At 46.2% G+C, this 19,112-nt stretch overlaps 1 protein-coding gene and 1 long non-coding RNA gene across 10 annotated transcripts in view; one reads left to right on the forward strand and one right to left on the reverse strand.

The window, feature by feature from the left end:
* Positions 1–19,112, forward strand: part of NUP214 (nucleoporin 214) — a 95,219-nt gene that overhangs the window by 68,610 nt on the left and 7,497 nt on the right. For 7 of the 9 annotated variants that reach the window (XM_030294494.1, XM_030294498.1, XM_030294501.1 and 4 more), the window contains 2 exons: positions 10,237–10,390; positions 16,905–17,057. In XM_030294494.1, coding sequence (XP_030150354.1) covers positions 10,237–10,390; positions 16,905–17,057 — 307 coding nt within the window. The remainder of the gene's footprint in view (positions 1–10,236; positions 10,391–16,904; positions 17,058–19,112) is intronic. The other 2 variants (XM_030294495.1, XM_030294499.1) reach the window with 1 other exon arrangement.
* LOC115500141 lies at positions 10,388–13,921 on the reverse strand. The gene is made up of 3 exons (XR_003964404.1): positions 13,723–13,921; positions 11,926–12,121; positions 10,388–11,256 (listed from the first exon to the last, which is right to left on the reverse strand). It is a non-coding gene; the product is annotated as an uncharacterized LOC115500141 (long non-coding RNA).

The following is a 19,112-nucleotide window of genomic DNA, read 5'->3' on the forward strand; positions in this document are numbered from 1 at the left end:
GTTTGAAAAGCACTGGGCAGCTAACAAGGTGTTTCACGAAGGAAAGTGAGTACCTGTGGAAGTGATCGGAGCATAAGAGCCAGTTTTGCCATGAGGGCATTTATTCATCTGAGAAAATTATCATTTCCTATTTTAATAGTTGCAAAGGACAAAGGGACAGAGATCACGGAGATGTGCACAAAGTGGGGAGTATAAAAGGGACCCTCCCCCAAGGCAAGCCAGGACTCCAGATTCACTGGTTTCGGCTTGCGAATGTGGCCCGACAGGATCGTAGGATGGTGATGTCTGCAGATGTCCGGCAGAACTAGCACCGACCCCGTTTGACGAAAAGCGACTTAACTCTGGGCCTTGGACGCTTTGTAAGGACATTGATTCCCACGCCTAAATGAGTCAGTCACAAAAGGAAACAAGGAACTGTGAGCAAGGGCCAGAATACACATCAGACATACATTTGTGAAGACTCCTAGACTATAAAGCAGCCATCGTTTTACGAGTCCAGTAGGAATAAAAGGCAAAATTGAGCATACTAGTAAAGAATGGGAGATAAAGTGTCATAGCTGAATTGAATAAGAACCGCATGGAACTTAATAGAAAATATAATTGAAATTTAAGATCCTGGAAATCTAAAATCTCTAGACCCAGCCGAAGAGAGTAATAATACGTTGGGACAGAGATCAGCAGACTTTGTGCAAAGGGCTAGATAGTAAATATTTTAGACCTTGAGGGCCACATGTAGTTTCCATCACAGCTGCCTAATGCTACGCAAAAGCAGCCGTAGACCGTAAATAAATGAATGAGCATGATTATGTTTCCATTAAGTTTTATTTACAAAAACAGGCAGTGGTCTGGATTTAGCCCACGGAACTATATACTTTGGTGACCCTTGAACTATAAAAGGTCAGATGAAGTTATCTGGCATGCATCATGGAGAGCAAAACAGATGGAAAACGTAAAAGCAAAATCTTAGAAAATTTAACATTTAATCAGAGGAGAAGAGAGAAAGAGAAAGAATGTATGACAGAATTCGAGAAAAAGACACATTTCCAAAACCAGTAGAAAACACTAACCCACAGATTCAAAAATCCAACAAATGCCAAACACTGCATAAAAGGAAACTGATTCCAAGCCCCATCATACAGAACTATAAAGAAATAACATTAAAAGCGCTCAGGAGAAAAGACGGGTTACCTTCAAAGGGGCAAGAGTTGGATTCACAGCTGACTTCTCAGCGGTGACAGTGAAAGCCAGAGATGGTCGGTCTACCTGGAATTTCTAGACCTCATGAAAAATACCTTTACAGAGTGAAGGGAAATCAGGACGTTTTTCAGACAGATACTGAGAGAATTTATGCCTAGCAGACCTGAAGAAAATTCTAAAAGATACTCTTCAGGCAGAAGGAAAATCTGACTCCACTAAAATTACGGCTCTGCTAATTTTGGGGTAAAGCAAGCCATGAAATAGGAAAATTACAGCCTATAAAACTGACGGAGTGATTGCATTCAGGATATATAAACAATACAAATCGAAAAGAAAAAAGACAACTACACCCCCACCGAAATGGCTAAAATTGAAAGGGCTGACAATACCCAATATTGGTGAGGGGGTAGAGCAACTAGAAACTTCCACGTGTTGGGGGGGGGGGGGCGCATACATCCGTGTAACCACTTTGGAAAAGCACCTGCTGCTGTCAAAACTAGATACACAAAATTCCTGTTGACCCAGCGTATCTGCTTCTAGACATGTAACCAGCAGAAACGAGTGCCTTTGTTCACTGGAAGGTATGGATACGAGTGTCCCTAGCGGTATATTCATAGTAACGAAAAACAAGAAATGCATACCAGCTGAAGAACGGATAAATAAATCGTGATATGTGTATTCAGCGGAATACTGTCAAGCAGCGAAATCAAACGTGCCGCTTGTCTACGAGGCAAAAGGGGTAAATCCCACAGACGTAGTGTTACGTGAAAGAAACCGGACACGAGAGTACAGGTACCTAAAGAGGCAAATACAGGCGAAACTTTGCATGATAGAAATCAGAAGAGTGATTGGTCTTAGGGCATTAAACACGGGATACAGAGGAGCCTTTTAGAGCACTAAAACGATGTTTGCTGTCTTGAACGGTTATAATCAGTTACATGTCAAAACTCATTGAGCTCTCTACACAGAAAATTGGTGAACTTAAACACAATAGAAAATAGGCAAAAGGTTTTCTAAAAAGAAGATACTGTTGGTTGCACGACATCGTGAGTATATTCGATGCCACTGAATCGTACGCTTAAAACCACTGGAGTCGGTAAGTTTTACGTATATTTTATTACAGTTTGTGTACAGAAGAAAAAATAAGAGACTATAAAAGCTAAAGGGTAGCCAAAGGACCAAGAAACATACTCAACTTAATTAGCAATACAAATCAAAACAACAAAGAGATCTACACCTATACGACAGCAAAAATTAAAAGCCCAACGATCCCAAATGCCAGCGAATGTGCAGAGCAAAGGAAATTTGCTTCCACCCCTGGTCAGGTTGTGATTTGGTACAACCACCTTCCAAGGTGGCATGATTGGACAAAGACAGGCAGCTCCAACTCCCATGTGTGTGCTTTGAGAGAAACTCAAGAGCATGGGCACCAGGTCATGGGAGTGTTTGTAGCAACTTTGTTATAATAACCAAAAACTAGAAGCATCCCAAATGTTTATCAGTATTCCAGTGGGTAGATGAATTTGTATTATCCTGGCATAGAATTTTATCCAGCTAGGGAAATGAATAAGTTGGAGCCACACAGGGGACTCACAGGCATGATGTGGAGCCAGAGATCTAAAACTTACCGTGATAAACTCCGTATTGGTCACTAGCCCCCCGCCGCCCTACCCATATTCTTCCTTCGCAGAAATTACGTTTGCAGTTGGAGGGGCCAGAAGTTCAAATCAGTTTTTTGTTGTTTTCTTTTTTATTTTTTTTTTGCTGATAACAAGGGGCTCTCTGTGTTGCATTTGTTGCTGTGTGCTCATTTTGTAGGACTGTGGCTAGCGCATGATGCACACTGTAAAAATGTATGAACTTTCAGATGATAGGAGTATCCTCAGAAAAATCTTAAGGGTAGAAGGTAGATTGTGGCTAGGATACAGAAGACCTTAACTCTTGTTGTAACAGCAAGCAAAATCCATATAGTGGAGAAATCCCACTTACCCTGTGGTTATTCGAATTATCTTGTGCTGTGTAACAAATGACCCCAAAACCTAACAGCATTTATATATCTCCAGTGATTGATTTTGCTGTTGGCTCAGAACTTAGCTAGAGCTCTTGACTAGAACGTCAGCATGTGGCTTCTCCTTGTGGCCTGGGCTTCCTCACAACGTGGTGACTGGATTCCTGGGAGAAATTTCAAGAAAGAAAGGGAGCAGGCAGAAGCTACATAACCTTTTATGACCTCGTCACCAAGCATCACTTGTGTGGCATCCTGTTATTCAAAGCAGTCCTACAATCCCACCCAGCTGTAAAAGGAGGGGAATAGACTTCACCTCCTGCCCTAGAAGAGCTCATGGGTCTAGAAATACTGCTGTGACCATCTTGAGAAAACGGTCTGTCCCAGTGGGACTCAGAGTGGCAGGACGCCTTGTGGAGTCGACTTCCAGAGACGGGAGCCCAATGTAGGTGAGCGTGATGGTGCAGCGGATTCTGGGGGCGTGTGTCAGGTCTGGGTTTGGGAAGGTGGAAGGGAGGCCATGCCGCAGATTGAGGAAATGTACTGGCAAGGGAAGAAGCCAGAAGAAATTACTGGCAACGGGGGGGGGGGGGGGGGGGGGGCAAGCAAAACAAATGACCGATGAGAGCACTACTTCATAGCCCTCCAGTGGCTGTTATTGAACAAAACAAAAACCGAGAAAAACAGGTGTTGACCAGGACGTGGAGAAATTGGAATCCTCACACGAGGCTGGTTGGAATATAAAATAGTGTATCTGCTGTGGGAAACGATTTGGTGACTCCTCAAAAAGCTGAGCACAGAACTACCAGATGTCCCGGCAATTCCTCTACTGGGTAGATAGCCAAAGGAATTGAAAGCAGGAAGTCAAAGACACTTGTTCACCAATGTTCACAGCGGTGTTATTGACAATAGCTGAAAGGAAGAAAGCACCCAAGTGTCCATCAACAGATGACTGAATAAACAAAATATGGTTTGTACACACAGTAGAATATTCTTCAGTCCTCCAAAAGGAAGAAGTTCCAAGTCATACTACATGTGGATGGACCCCGAATGCATTATGCTAAATAAAGTAAGCCAGACATAAAAGAACCAATCGTGTATGATTCCACTTGCATGAAGTATTTACAATAGGTAAATTCATAGAGCAGGAAAGTAGACCAGAGACCCCCAGTGGCTGTTAGGGAGCGGGAATGGGAGTGATGCTTAACGGTCGAGAATTTGGGTTGAGGTGATGAAAAAGCCTTGGAAATAGACCGTGGTGATGGTTGCACAACATTGTGAATAGAATTAGTGCCCCCGAATGGTATACTTAAGTGGTTAAAATGACAAGATGATATTTTGCCACAATTTTAAAAACTTAATGCAATACACCAAAACCATTGGATTTTATACTTTAAAATCAGTGAGTTGTATGGTATATGGATTATATCCCAATAAAGATGTTAAAAAAAAAAAAAAAGAACAACAATCAGGGCCTAAAAGACTTGCAAGTACAGTAACTTGTTCAATATAAAAAGCATCCCTATCCACTGACCCCCCACTTTTGTTAAGGGAATGGAAGTAAAGGCAGGACCAAAAAGCAGAAAGCACTCGCACAGCTGTGTAATCTCTTGTTGCCCAGAACTGCGAAGCAACAAAAACAAAGGGTGCCCACAATCATATTTTAGAGAACAACCAGAAAAAACTTGTAGATGGTCTAGATACTAGAATTAGCAGGCAGAGACTTTAAAGTAACTGTTGTGCTCAAGGATTTACAGGAAGAGAAAAGAACGGTTGAATAAGGAATCTCAGCAGAGGATTGGCAATTACGAAAATAAATAGAAAGTCCTGATCGATATCTGAAGTTTAAATCTAGCATCTGAAATAAAATAGGATTAGACAGGCATAGCAGCAGAGGGAATACTACAGAAGAACAGGGAACTTGAACAGACATCGGTAGAAACTAGTTAAAATGAAGCTCAGAGTGGGGGCGCCTGGCTGGCTCAGTTAGCAGAGCATGCAACACTTGATCTCAGGGTGGTAAGGTCAAGCCCCATAGTGGGCATGGAGCCTGCTTAAAATAATAAGTATATATGTGTGTGTGTGTGTGTGTGTGTGTGTGTGTGTGTGTGTGTGTGTGTATACAAATTATTTTTTCTTTAAGTGCAGCTCAGAGAGACTGGAAAAAAAACAAAAACCTGACAGAACATTAATGACCTGTGCAACAGTATCAGGCAGTCCATTGTATGTGTGATCAGAGTCCTTGAAAGAGAGGAGACCGAATGGAATAGGGGAAAAAAAATGTTTGAAGAAAAATGGCCAAGCTTTTCCAAATGCATTGAAAAACAGGGATCCAGAAAACAAAGAAACTGTGAACCCTGCACGGAATAAATGCGAGAAAGCCATACCAACACACATCATAGATCAGCTCCTGAGAACCAAATACAAAACGAAAAATTCAAAAGCAGCTAAAAAGACTCAGGACCTAGAGAGAAATAATGTATGGTTATGAGGAGATGTTAAACATGACAACCAGAGTAAAAAGGCAAAAAGATCTTTGCTACCTTGGAATAGATCAGCGGTTCTTAAATGGGATCACTTCTGCCCCTCACCCCTTTGGAGGAATATCACAATTACAATGTCTGGAGACCTGTTTGGTCCTCACGAGTCGGGGATGCTGTCAGCATCTAGGGGTTAGAATCCCAGGGATGCTGCTGAACATTCTGTAACCCTCTAAAACAAAGAATTATCCAGCCCGAAATGTCAATAATGCCACTGCTAAGAAACCATTATTAGAGAAACAAAGATTTCATAGAACACAAAAAAGCACTAGCCGTAAAGGAAGGAAATGTAAAAACTAGACTGCCATCAGAATTACAAAGTGATGCCCATCAAAAGAGTTTGTGATAAAATTAAAGGACAGGGCATACACTGGGGGAAAATATTTACAATACACGTAACAAACAAAGGGCTTCTGTCCAGAATATGTAAAGAAAGCAAAACACGTGGACAGATACTTTACAAAAGAGGGTACACGGATGGCCAATAAGCATGTGAAAACTTGACCACCATTGTTAGTCATCAGAGAAATGCGAATTGGAATCACAATATGACGCTGCTCCGTAGCTGCTAGAATTACTAAAATTTAAGGGCTAACAAAAAGAATGTGGAAAAGATCTAGAGCAAATAGATCTCTTAATGTATCGCTGGTGGGAGTATAAAATGGTAATTTGGAAAACCGTTCGGCAATTTGTCAGTAAGTTAAATATACACTAATGTTATGGTTTAGCAATTCCGGTCCTAGGTATTTACCCAAAAGAGCTGAAAATACCAGTCCATAAAAAAGACTTAAGAATGCTTATACCAACGCATGCAGCAATGTGGATGAATCTCAAAAGGCATATGTGGTTTCTAGCCAGGTCAGTCAGGCAAGACAATGAGATCAAAGGTATCTAGACTGGAAAGGGAGAAGTAAAACTGTATCTGCAGATAACATGGTCAGTTATATATAGAAAATCCTAAGGAATCCACTAGAACACTATTAGAACTAACGAATGGGTGCACAGTTGGAGGATACAAGATCAATACAAAAACAAAAACCTATTTCTACACCTTTGCGATGAACCATCAGAAAATGGATGCAAGAAAATTCCATTTTCTGTAACATCAAAAAGAGTATATAATACTCAGGAATAAATTTAGCAAGTGCAAAACATTCTGAACACTGTAAAACATTGTTTAAGGAAATGCACAATCTAAATAAATGGACATCCAATGTTCATGGATTGGAAGGTCACATTTGATGGGTGTTTATTAAAATAGTTTAATTTCAGATAGTTTTAGTACTACAAAGAGAGTAAAGCAGGATGACGTGATAGTAATCAGGGAAAAGGATTTAGGTTGCATAGTCAGGAGATGCCTTTCTGAATGAGTCTCATCAATGTGTCTTGTCCCTTTTTACATTTGTTTCTTCGAATTAGGATCGGATCCAGTCCACACATTGGGACTGCATGATAGGTCCCCTGAGTGTCTCGATCTATAGGTGGCGACCCCTCCATGTCCTGCCTCCTTTCGTTGTTTCTCATCATTCGGTTGTTGAATGAAGCAGGTCAATTGTTCTGTAGAATTTCCTGTGGTCTGGTTGCTGACTGCATTCCCATGTTATAGCTCCCAAGTGAACTTGGTCCCCTGTCCTCTGTTACTTCCTGTGAAGTGGGGGTTGGGTCTGGAGGCTTCGGGAGATTCAGGTTTGATTTTTTTTCTTTTTGGTAACATTGCAAGGTTGGATCTGGTAGCTCCCTATTTAATGATACTAAGGAACTATTGCTAATATTTTAGGCATGATAGTGGTAATAGTTATAGTTTATGTTTTTAGAGATTTATACTAGAAGAATCAATGGTTGAAACGATGTCTAGGATTTGCTTCATACTAATAAAAGGTGAGGGGAGTAAATGAGGTATAGATGAAACTCAGATGGAGCACCTGGGTGGTTCAGTTGGTTAAGCATCTGACTTTGGCTCAGGTCATGGTCTCGTGGTTCATGAGTTCAAGCCCCAAATGGGGCTTTGCAGTGTGGAGCCTGCTAGGGATTCTCTCTCTGTCCTTCCCTCATTGTGCGCGCGCGCTCTCTCTCTCAAAATAAATAAGCTTAAGAAAAAAGACTCAGCTGGCTGTGAGTTCATTGAAACTGGATAAGTATAGGGTAGGAGCATTGTACTCTTCTACTTTTTTTTTTTAAGTTTACTTATTTTGAGAGAGAGAGAGAGAGAGAGAGAGAGGGAGAGAGAGAATCCTAAGCAGTCTCCGCACTGTCAGTGCAGAGTCCAATGCAGGGCTCGAACTCATGAACCATGAGATCATGACCTGAGCCAAAGTCAGACGCTTAACTGACTGAGCCACCCAGGCGGCCCCTTCTACTTCCTGTACACTTTTGAGATTTTCCATAATTTAAAGTTTTAAAAACTATTGTAACTTACTGCAATTAAAATGAATGGAACTCTCTCTAATAACCCATTTATAAGAACGCAGTAACTATCAATTCACAGCTACTTCTGCGATCCCCTTCTATTCATTTCTACAGATAGTCATTATTTCTCAAGTCATAGTTTTACAATGTAGGTTGAAGCATCCAAAATTGCCATCTTTGGGTACAGCAAAATATCCACAGATTGGCAGTTCATTCAGCCTGATGCATGGAAGCCAGCTAAAAAGTCTGGTGTTTTCTACACGCTGCCTGCGTTCACTGCCATGTTCTTCCTTCCTCGCAAAGCCTGGCTACTAGGTATCAGAGCCTATGCTTTTGTGATTGGATTGGATTCCAGGTTTTCAAAAGCTATTACTCATCATTAAATGGTCGTAGTAAAACTCTTACTGTTGTTTCAAAGAGGTTTGGGGAGGGGGGAGAGAAGGAGAGACAAGCAGGTACAATGAGTACATCACCCTCCAGTAAAAATTAGCCTCTCACGTTCAAATACAAGAGACCACTGTAACTAGACCATGGAGGCGGGGGGGGGGGGGGGCGGATATGATACAAGATGATGTCAGAGGCGGACAGGGGCCGGATCATGTAGGGTCTCGTGGAATTTTTAAATAGGAGTTTAATGATCTGCCTGCCTCCGGAAAGTGTTACTCTAGATGCTGCGCGAACATGGGTTGTAGCGGAAACAGGACCCCGGCTAAATTGTGTAGTCCAGGGAACGAGTCAGGGTGAGGTGGTTCAGACCAGGGTGGTGGCTGTGCACCTGGGGGGGTGCCCTGGAGGTGTGACTTTTGTAGGGATTACGAAAGTACGTGTGAGGTATTTAGAAAAGTACCTAGTATATAGAACGTCCTCAGTCATTGGCCTGTTGTCATCATTGTGAAAATATTAAAAAGCAGCCGTTTTCTGAACATACAGTGATATTCCAGGCACGATTCTAAAGTGCATCACGTTTCTTAGCACACTTAATTCACTCGCCATTTTGTGGGTTGTTTTTTGTTGGGTTTTTTTTTTTAATGTTTATTTATTTTGAGGTGTGCAAGAGTAGAGGACGTCGGGCGCGGGGAGGCGGGGGTGGAGAGAATCCCAAGCAGGCCCCGTGCTGTCAGCACAGAGCCCGACGCGGGGCTCAAACTCACGAATCATGAGATCATGACCCGAGCTGAAATGAAGAGTGGGTCGCCCAACCGACCGAGCCACCCAGGCGCCCCAACTCACTCTTTTGAGTTGGGTAGTTCATTATTACCATTTCACAGAAGACGGACTTCAGCACCGCTCTGCCTGCCTTTGAAGGACACTCCTCTAAGGCTCCTGTGCAGTGACCCATTTCTAAAAGCCTCTGTCACAGCCAAGAAGACTTCACACTTAACTAATATTAATGGTCCTTCAAATCTAGCACTGGTCTTCCCTAAAGCACTAATTTCCAGACAGAAATAAAGCGTGTGGTTCCTGAGACAGCTTTGAGTCAGCACGCGCCCTAAGTTAGCAGCATCCTCTGAGCATAAGATTTGCAGACTTGGACAAAATTCAGCTATGGTCATCATTTCAACAATGGAGCTAATTTAAGCTTATTTCTGCAGGATGGGAAAGTCATTATGAAATAAAAGTGCCCAAATGGGGAGAAAAGACACTGTAAATCACTTCTCATCAGCTGCTGATGAGTTCAGCCAAATACTAGAGGAGTCAAAATGAGTGGTTTTTAAACTTTCTAGAAATGTTTTTAAACTTTCTCATTTAGGGGAACTCTTGAGGGGCTGGTTTTCCTGCCCCTGGCATCGTGTCAAGCAGAGATGCAGGCAGCAAGGCAGATAAACATTCAAAGTTCCCTCCTGCCATAAATCACGTTTTCAGAGAACTGTGGACACAGAATAGCTTGAGAACTTCTGACTCGTAGGAAGTCCCTGTCCAGGGTCCAGCTTCTTTTGTGGTTGTTAGAGCATCCGTCCCAGAACTAATCAGACTGCTCTTGATTTTTCCATTTGTCCCAGCTGTGAGCGCCTTCTTTCCGCGGATGTGGCCTGCCGTTTGATGATGACCTCTCATCCTATCTCGCTTCCTGCCCCTTTTGTTTTTCAGCAGCCCTCTTCCAGCGGGAGCGTGTTTGGGTCTGGAAACACTGGAAGAGGGGGAGGTTTCTTCAGTGGCCTTGGAGGGAAACCCAGCCTGGATGCGGCCAACAAAAACCCATTCAGCTCGGCCAGCGGGGGCTTTGGGTCTGCAGCCACTCCAAGTAAGTTGAGACCGCTTTCCCGGTCCCTTGGCCCCATAATGCCATCGTCGCCCCCGTGGTGGTATCAGAGCTTCGGTGCCAAGCGTAGAAAGGAAAGAGGGGGTCTGGAAGGCCTCTAGACGGACCAAAGCAGTGTGATCTGTTTTTATTTTGTTTTTTTATTTTTGGTCTTTTAATGAGATGTCCTACATAACCGTGAAAAGACATCAGAGCTGCAGGGTGAGGATCTGGGCCCTGAGCTCCTCACGCCTTCTCTCCCAAGGCCCAAATCACTGTTTCTTAGGGTTGAAATGACTTGAAGTGAATGCAGCCGGACAGGCATAAATGCAGCCGAGCAAGCTGGGTGTGCTCAGAGAAGGAGCATCTGGAGTTCCGTTGTGTAGTACTCTTCTTTGAGTTTGCTTTAAAATTCAGCTGCCATAGAGAAACGTTATCCAAAACTTGGAGCCTTCATTATTTCCCATCTCTTACATTTTCGTCTTATTTTCCACTGAAGCTGTATCTTTCTGCTGGCACTTTTTTCTCCAGCTAATTTTTCAAATTCTTTGTTGATCCATCTATTCATGGGTGGAAATGAAAGAAATTTGGGTTTTTTTCATCTTTAAAAAAAAAAAATCCCACCGCCAGTGGAGGCTAAGAAGGGAACTCAGGACCTGTCGTCTTCATCCCTGCGTCCCTCATTTAGCGCGCTACACACGAAGCATCTCTCGACCGCTGTGCTGTCCAAGATCTTCATGAATCGGAAGCTGATGTTCCACACACAGGACAGATATTTCCTTCGCGTTAAGGCTCGTGCCGTTAAAAGTAAAATTCTCTATCCTGAGTCTCCAGATTCGCTGATTAGCTGTTTTGATGTCACTGTCCATCTGGTAATATATAAGGAAAGATTACAGTCAAGAGACACAGACCTCTTAACTTGTGAAATTATATAATCAGAAATCTTTGTTCTGTAGCTTTCAGTCTGCCAGGACGAATTTCAAATCCTAGAATGAAGCATTTTTAAAAATCGAGTCTAGCAGTTTTCAAAAACCGTTTGTGTCTGCGGGTGAACTTCCAAGCAGAATCCCGATGCGTGAAACAGATGGAAACAGGTCTGCTTGGAAGCAGGGGTCAAGAACCAGAGACACGCCTGGGTGGTTTCCCCATCTTCTCCCCAGCCCTCAACTGCAGGGCTCCATAGCGTGTACTTTGAAAACAGGATCCTTGTACAGCACTGTCTCCATTTTCCAATGAGGAAACAAGCCCCAGATAGTTAGGTGATTTTTTTTTTTTTTTTGATTTTTTTTTTTAAGTCACAAAGCCAGAAAGCGGCAGGTCTAGAACTCTGCCAGACCACACCGAGCATACAAAACAGCATCTGGCACAGAAGAGGCACTTGATTAACGTGCTACTTACAAATGTGGGTTTCGCCCACAGGTAGGTTACCGTCTGCGATGCTGCGCTACTAACCCGTTCTGTTGAGACTTAGGTGTGCCATATCCTTGTAAAAACCCCTTTCCTCCTGGCTGATGCATTTCTTATGCCGTGGCTCTTACCTGTCCTGCAGTCGGCTCGGGAGAGCCAGCTCCTTGCATGCTCCCCAGTTCTGCACGCAGTGACCTCGTGCTGGGTAGCCCAGACACAGCCTTCGTGCGAGTTTTTCACATCATGGAAACTGGACCACACCGCAAGTCAGTGCTGCCTCCTCTACCCCAGTCTGTCGTTCGCTGGCACACCGTCGTTCCCGATTCTCTGATTCGGGTTTAAAATGAAACCAGAAACTTCAGAAGATGGTACCAGATTCTTGATCTCAGACACACCCGCTCGTCTTCCTGTTCCCAAGCATTGGTTTTTGTAAACCGGCAGTTTACTTTCGTGTGGCGGAGCGGTTTCAATGAATTTGAAAGGGGACGGGAAAGGCTTAACATGATTCTGTTTTTAAGACTGCATGTATGATTCGATAGCGAAAGGGACCGCAGCCTCTGTAGCCCAGAAGGAGAAGAACAGTGGAGAAGGAGGAGCTAAAAGTCATCTGGGGACGGGCATTGCCCTCACCACAGAACTAAGGATGCTTTCTGCAAACCACTGGGGACAGCGTCTTTCTCTCGGGTGACTGTGCACCATTTGGCGCTTCTGAGTGCAACGTCTTTCCCGGGCTATATAGACGGACTCTCCGGGTTCCCTTCCTGCCTCTCATACAGTCCCTCTTCTGCTGCTTCTCTCTGTCCTTGCACCCGTGTCCCTGTTGTCATCTGGGTTATCACACTAGTGTCCAGATTCCCCTCCCTGCTTCCAGCCTCCTCCCCTGGCATCTGGACATCCACACCAAGCTGAGTGTTTTAAACTCCGCTTTTCTTTTGCCACTGACCCTACACAGAACCCCTGGCAGCTTCCCACTGACTTGCCAGCTCCTCGACTTGAAAGTCCGGGCCCTCAGTGAGCTGCCCCATACACTCTTCTGTCCCCCCAACATGTTCCCTCTGCCTCGGCCAGTTGCCCTGCTGGCTGTCATTCATACACACCCCCCCCCCCTCAGCTCTCCCCGCGTCAACACCAGGGCTCACCTCCCTCCTCTCCACCCGCCGAGCCCGCCCTTCCTTTTGGGGTGACTGTAAGCCTGTGCCTCTGTGCGGCCTGGCCTGGAGGCCACAGGGGTCCACCGTGATCTCTCTCTCGAATCCCACCGTCCCTGTGTTCCTTTCCTTCATGTGACATCGAGCAGAAGGAAACGGACTTTTAGGGACCGCGTTCCGTGTGCCAGCTGCTCAGAGTGGTTGGACCAGGCACTTCTCACAACAGTACTTTCAGATGTGCCTGCCCCCGTTTCGCCAGTCAAGAAATAGGTTCCCAGAAGGGGTGTGGACTTGACAGAGGTGGCAGCCGTTAAGTGGAGCGGCCGGGCTCTCGTCCGACTGTGTTTCCAGAGCCCTGATCCGCCATGTTGCCTCCTGGATCTCCCTGGCCTTGCAGCCGGACACGGGTCCTCCTGGGTGCCTCCTGTCTGACAGCCCTCGGGCTCCTTCCCTGTAGCATCGAACTTGCTCCCCTGCAGACAGATATCTGAACACAGATCGAGCGACTAGCAGTTTCCCTTGTGACATGAGGCCCCAGGCCGCCTGCTCCCGAAGCTGCCCTCTTTACGTCCGAGAAGTAATCAGACGTCTGCCATGACTGGGAAAGACAGGCCGGGAACACTGTTGCTTGGAGTTGGCCTGCTCTTTATCCAGAAGCTCCCACCTTGCAAGGGTTTCTGCTCTCTGTCTTCCCCGGAGACTCTACTAGAGATACACTGTTTACTCCCGGGGTCGCTAAAAATTCAGCACCACTGTGAATTGTTACCTATAAGGACCTACCGCCTCCTCGAGTCTTGTCCGACGGACACTGGTTAGAACCTTTCTCAGCACATTCTTTCTATTCGGAGGCCTGAAAGACATATTTGTGTGAGGATAAAGAAGCCATTTGATGAGAATCTTTTGGGCCCACAAGCCTCCCTTTACAAATGTTCTTTAAGAAAATGTCTTGGAAAGTGGGGCGCCTGCGTGGCTTAGTCAGCTAAGCATCCAGCTTCGGCTCAGGTCGTGATCTCGTGGTTCATGGGTTCAAGCCCCACACCGGGCTTTGCACTGACAGTCCAGAGCCTGGAGCCTGCTTCAGATTCTGTGTCTCCCTCTCTCTGCCTCTCCCCTGCTTGTACTCTATCTCTCTCTCTAAAAATGAACATTAAGGAAGGAAGGAGAGGGGAGGGGAGGAGGAGAGGAAAGGAAAGAGGGAGGAAGGAAGGAAGGAAGAAAAGAAGGAAGAAAATGTCTTGGAAAAGTATCCTGGACAAGAGCTACTTGAGAACCTCCTTCTCTGATAAATTATATCAGGCATAACTTCGGTTGGACCCTGACGTTGAATTATGCAAGTGTTTTCCCTAAATGAAAGACCCAAGAGGATCCGTGTCATGCCAGCAGGAGGAAGCCCAGAGCAGATGCCAGTTGTCCCTGTACTTGCCACCTCCCAAGAGTCCCCAGACAGCTCTGCGAAGACAGGCTTCCCCACGGGCTGCTGTTTAAAGAGGCGTCTCTTTAAACGACAACATACTGTCCCAACAACCAAGCTCCCCTCTCACTCACCACATGTCAAGAGCCGGAGGCTGCGTTATTTCGGAGGCACTAGGAGAGGACAGAGAGAGAAGCTGTCGAGCACAGATAGAAGGAGAGAAGCAGACCTCACTGGACGCCACCTGGCTTCAAGCAGCCTAGATCCTGGAATGTTTCACCGGGCGGAGCTCCCTTAGAGACCGCCGAGGGAAACTGTTACAACTTGAGTGTTTTAACTCTCACGACCTTGACAAAATGGAAAGGATTCCATTTTCTGCCACTGATCTGCTCTGCGTCTTAGTATATTGAACATGTTATATTGAACATGAGTGGGCTGTAGCAGGAGGAAGAATTAAATGGAGGGGAAGTTCTATTTTCTGAGGACCGCCCATCAGCTCTTCCAGTCTTCACAGCAGCCGTGTGGACCCCCTCACTGTCCCCACTGTATCTCCAAGGAAACGGGGACCCGGGAAGCTGAAGTCCTTGCCCACAGCTACTAGGCATTCTGAGCCAGGGCTGGCTGCAGAACTCCTGTGTATTCCACCGTGACGCCCGAGAGCGTCTTGCAGGCAGAGGAATCTCCGGGAGGTGACGGGATGCAGACACCCGGAAACTTCTCGGTGTTCTCGGGCTTCAGGAATTTAAGTCTCCCAGCACCATCCCGGGAAAATCATTTCAGCTCCGTAGTGCCGATTTCTCCAAGAGGAGAGCCAGCCCCGGATCTTGCACTTGAATTGATTTGCTGTTTGGAATTTTTGCCTCGTCAGTACTACCAAAGTCGGAAGGTTGCAGTCCTCTCTGTTCGTGAGATGCCAAGTAAAAGGAGTGGCCGAGAAGCCCGTCGTTCGTCTCCAGTGTCGAGTGTACTGCCACTGAAAATAAAACGTGGCCTCTAAGCTAACTCGGAGCATTGAAGAGGGCATTTTGTAGCCTCCCCCTGTGAACCCCTCTAGAAAAGGGGGACAGATAGTCTTGTGGCACCGCGTGCAAGGGCGATGAGAAAGAGCTTGTTAACCACTCCCGCCGTCCGTGCCTGGCACACTCCTAGCCGAGCTCTCCAACGGCCAGCAGGAGTTTTCCAGAGCGGGGACCACGTGGTGGCCTGGGGCTCTGTGTACTGCTGCCTAGAAATCTGAGGTGGTCGTGTCCCCGAGATAAGGCTCTCCACTTCCCGGATTGTCGATCAGGAGCATTGCAGCTGCAAATATTAGCGGTCGCAGGGGGATCCTGAGACTGACAGGTTAGTGGTGGGTCACCTCTTCGAACAAGTTGACTTCGAGAACGAGTTACTCCCCTCTTCTCGCCGTCACCTTCCCCGTGAGCACGTGAACGGCTCCGGGGAAGCCCAGTCTCGTGCAGACGTTTGTACTTCTCACTTGGTGATGTGGTGTGAGCTCTCCGTTCCCCACCCGGGGCACCGGTGCAGCGCCCTGCCTACTCCTCTGCCTTTGGGCCTCCACCCGATTTCAGGACAGCTTCTCCCTGCCTTCTTGTGGGTGCAGACTTCTTTTAATAAAACACCCATCCACACACGGTGGGGAAGTGCGAATTGTCTCTCCCCTCTCCCAAAAAAAGGTTAAGGAAAAATTCCTGATAGAAAACAGCGTGCCGTTTGGGTTACCCAAGTGTTTCTGCATGCAGGATTTTGGCTCCGTCCCTATTAATGGTCAAATGTGCGTTTCTCGTAACAGACACAAACACCCCTCACCTGTCTTAGTTTTTAGGAGTTCGTTTCTTCTATTCCTCTCATTCCTGGCACGGATTCAGCGTGTAGAGGGAGTGACCCACTAGATAAGCATCTGAGAGGTCAAGGGCTTCGTTGAACCGCTTAGGAAAAGGCAGTCAGGCTGGAAGTCTTCAGTTCCTCGGAACATCCCCAGCTCCCGGAACATCCCCAGCTCCCGTCAGGTCAGAGCTGGGAACACCGTGGTTTGTCTCGTCTCACCTGCCATTCCCTGAGCAGACCGGCAACAGCAAACACACCCAACCCGACTGTAAAAGCAGACAGCCGGAAGCCGTTACGCTTGGTTTGGATCGGCCCCGACTCTGTTTTCTCTCGCTTGACAAAATGCGAGGTTTTCGTGTGAGGCGGGGAGTGAAAGCGAGCCCTGTCCTTCAGAAGAAGACAGTCTTGCAGGAAGCCGGTGGGTGGACCTGATTACCTGGGGGAGCACAGGTGCGCTTCCGCAGAAGCCTCGTCCCCCGGGGCCCGTGCAGCTCCCCGTACCGTGTGCCTTTGGAATCCGGAACCTGGGCTCCCAGAGGCTAACCGCTGGTCATCGAGACACGTGCACATCAGAGAGGGTGTCTACCACGGCTCGGCTCCCTCGAATCCCAGACTCCTCGCTCACTTCCCCTCAAACACCTCGCTGCAGTGTCTTTTCTGCTCTAAGTAGATAAGGACCCTTCTCTCCCTCTGATCGCTCTCAACATGTTCTTCCTTTCTTCAGATACCTCTAATCTATTCGGAAACAGCGGGGCCAAGACATTTGGTGGATTTGCCAGCTCGTCGTTTGGAGAGCAGAAACCTGCCGGCACTTTCAGCTCTGGAGGAGGAAGTGTGGCATCCCAAGGCTTCGGGTTCTCGACTCCAAATAAAACAGGTACTCTGATAGTTGTTAGCTGTGGTTCTTTTTAAACGTACGTTTACATACACATAGACACCCGGAAGGAGATCTCTCTAGGGTGGCTCTCAGGGGAGCAGGACTGGAGTGTGGATTCTCCCCAATTCATCTTTACATTTACAGACCATCTACTGTGCTCCTAACACTGTTCTAGGTCTCCCGAGACCTGTTGAAAGCACAGAATGCATGTAGTGGAACCCTTAAGAGGACTCCATGTATTCTTAGGGCAGAAAGCATTGTAAATATCTAGCAAGCGCAGAACAACCAAAGTGAGGGAACATATAAGAGAGCGATAACTAAAATATAAACCAGAAAGCACCGAGTCACAGACCTGCTTGTGTCCCATTAGCAGTCCTGGGCAAGACAGATGATCGGCCTAGTTTGGGGGGATTTTTAAACATTTTTTTTTTTAACATTTATTTATTTTTGAGAGACCAAGAGAGACAGCATGAGCTGGGAAGGGGCAGAGAGAGAGGGGGAGACACAGAATCCAAAGCATTCAGGCTCTGAGCTATCTGCACAGAGCCTGCCGCAGAGCTCGAACCCACGAACTCATGACCTGAGCTGAAGGCAGACGCTTAGCCGACTGAGCCGCCCATACACCCCGATCTGGCTATTTTTTATGTCTATTTCATTTGTCCTCTTTCCCAGATCACTGTTTGTTTGTTTTTTTGCTTTTGAGCATGACGTACATTAATCTATCTACATGACGTGTACAATACCCATTTACCGCAAGTGTACAGAGCAGTTACTCCTCACAGGTGAAACACCCCGGTGGAATCAAGAATTAAGAGCATCACCAGCACTGCTACTTACCCCAGCATTGCTTCTAAAATCTCCACGGGGGACTGGGCGACTTTCTGTAATCATATACTACGTTTATAATTTAAAAGTTTTAAAGGGCAGCATATGTTTAGATAAAAAAAGAAAACACATACTTCATTTCCGTCCGCCGCCTCTCTGTCCTCTATCTATCTCAAATCTACAGAGGGTCTGCATTCCTGCCTCTATTACACGGAAAACCATGTGAAAAGATCCCTCCCCCCCGCCCCCACGAAAGATCAGAGGCAGAGTGGGGGAAGATGTTTGTGGAGAAAGGAGCTCTTTAAAGCAGACCCCAAGGGTGAACGGCCAGGATGCTTCTCCCTCGTGTACGGGAGCCTTTGAAATTATGTGCATTCTGAGGAAGGGCCCTGCCGAGGGCCGGATGCATGGGTGGCCCTAACTTAGGACTGTCCCACGTTAGTGCCTGGAGTCCCGCGGTTTAGAACCTAAATTGCTATGGTTTTCATACACTGTGCTCCTTTACTCGGATCTGTGACTTGGATGGGTTAGTCTTCGGTTGCCAGATTTTTGATACTCTTCCTAGAATTTAAAATGCCCCGGACACGATCGCAGCTCCGTTTTGCCCCCACCCTTCCTCACAGTGAACGATATAAAAGTGAGACGGCTACAAAGCTCTGGGTCCTAGTTAACAAAGTAAACATTTGACTAAGAAACGATAGTTCACTGGAGCGCCTGGGTGGCTTGGTTGGTGAAGTAGCTGACTCGATCTCAGCTCCGGTCTTGATGTCAGGATCGTGAGTTCAAGCCCCGCGCTGGGCTCCACACTGGGCGTGGAGCTTGCTTAAAAAACAAAAGAAAAAAGAAATTTTAGTTCATTAGTCAGTGATGCTTAATTTATTTTTTTTTAATGTTTATTTATTTTTGAGACAGAGAGAGACAGAACATGAGCGGGAGAGGGGCAGAGAGAGGGAGACACAGGCTCCAGGCTCTGAGCCATCAGCACAGAGCCCAACGCGGGGCTTGAACTCGTCAACCCGCGATCATGACCTGAGCCGAAGTCGGACGCTCAACCGACTGAGCCACCCAGGCGCCCCGCTTAATTTATTTTTTTTAAGGAAGCAGATAATGTTTTCTTCAAGTCACATGTTTTTCTTCTATGTTGTTCGTTATCCTGGGGCCAGGATTGACTTTGAGAATCTCAGGCTTTTATTCTTTTAAGTTGTAGAGAAAGTATATTCTCCTGCCTTT

Source organism: Lynx canadensis, chromosome D4, assembly GCF_007474595.2.
Source record: "Lynx canadensis isolate LIC74 chromosome D4, mLynCan4.pri.v2, whole genome shotgun sequence".
Taxonomy (NCBI): domain Eukaryota; kingdom Metazoa; phylum Chordata; class Mammalia; order Carnivora; family Felidae; genus Lynx; species Lynx canadensis.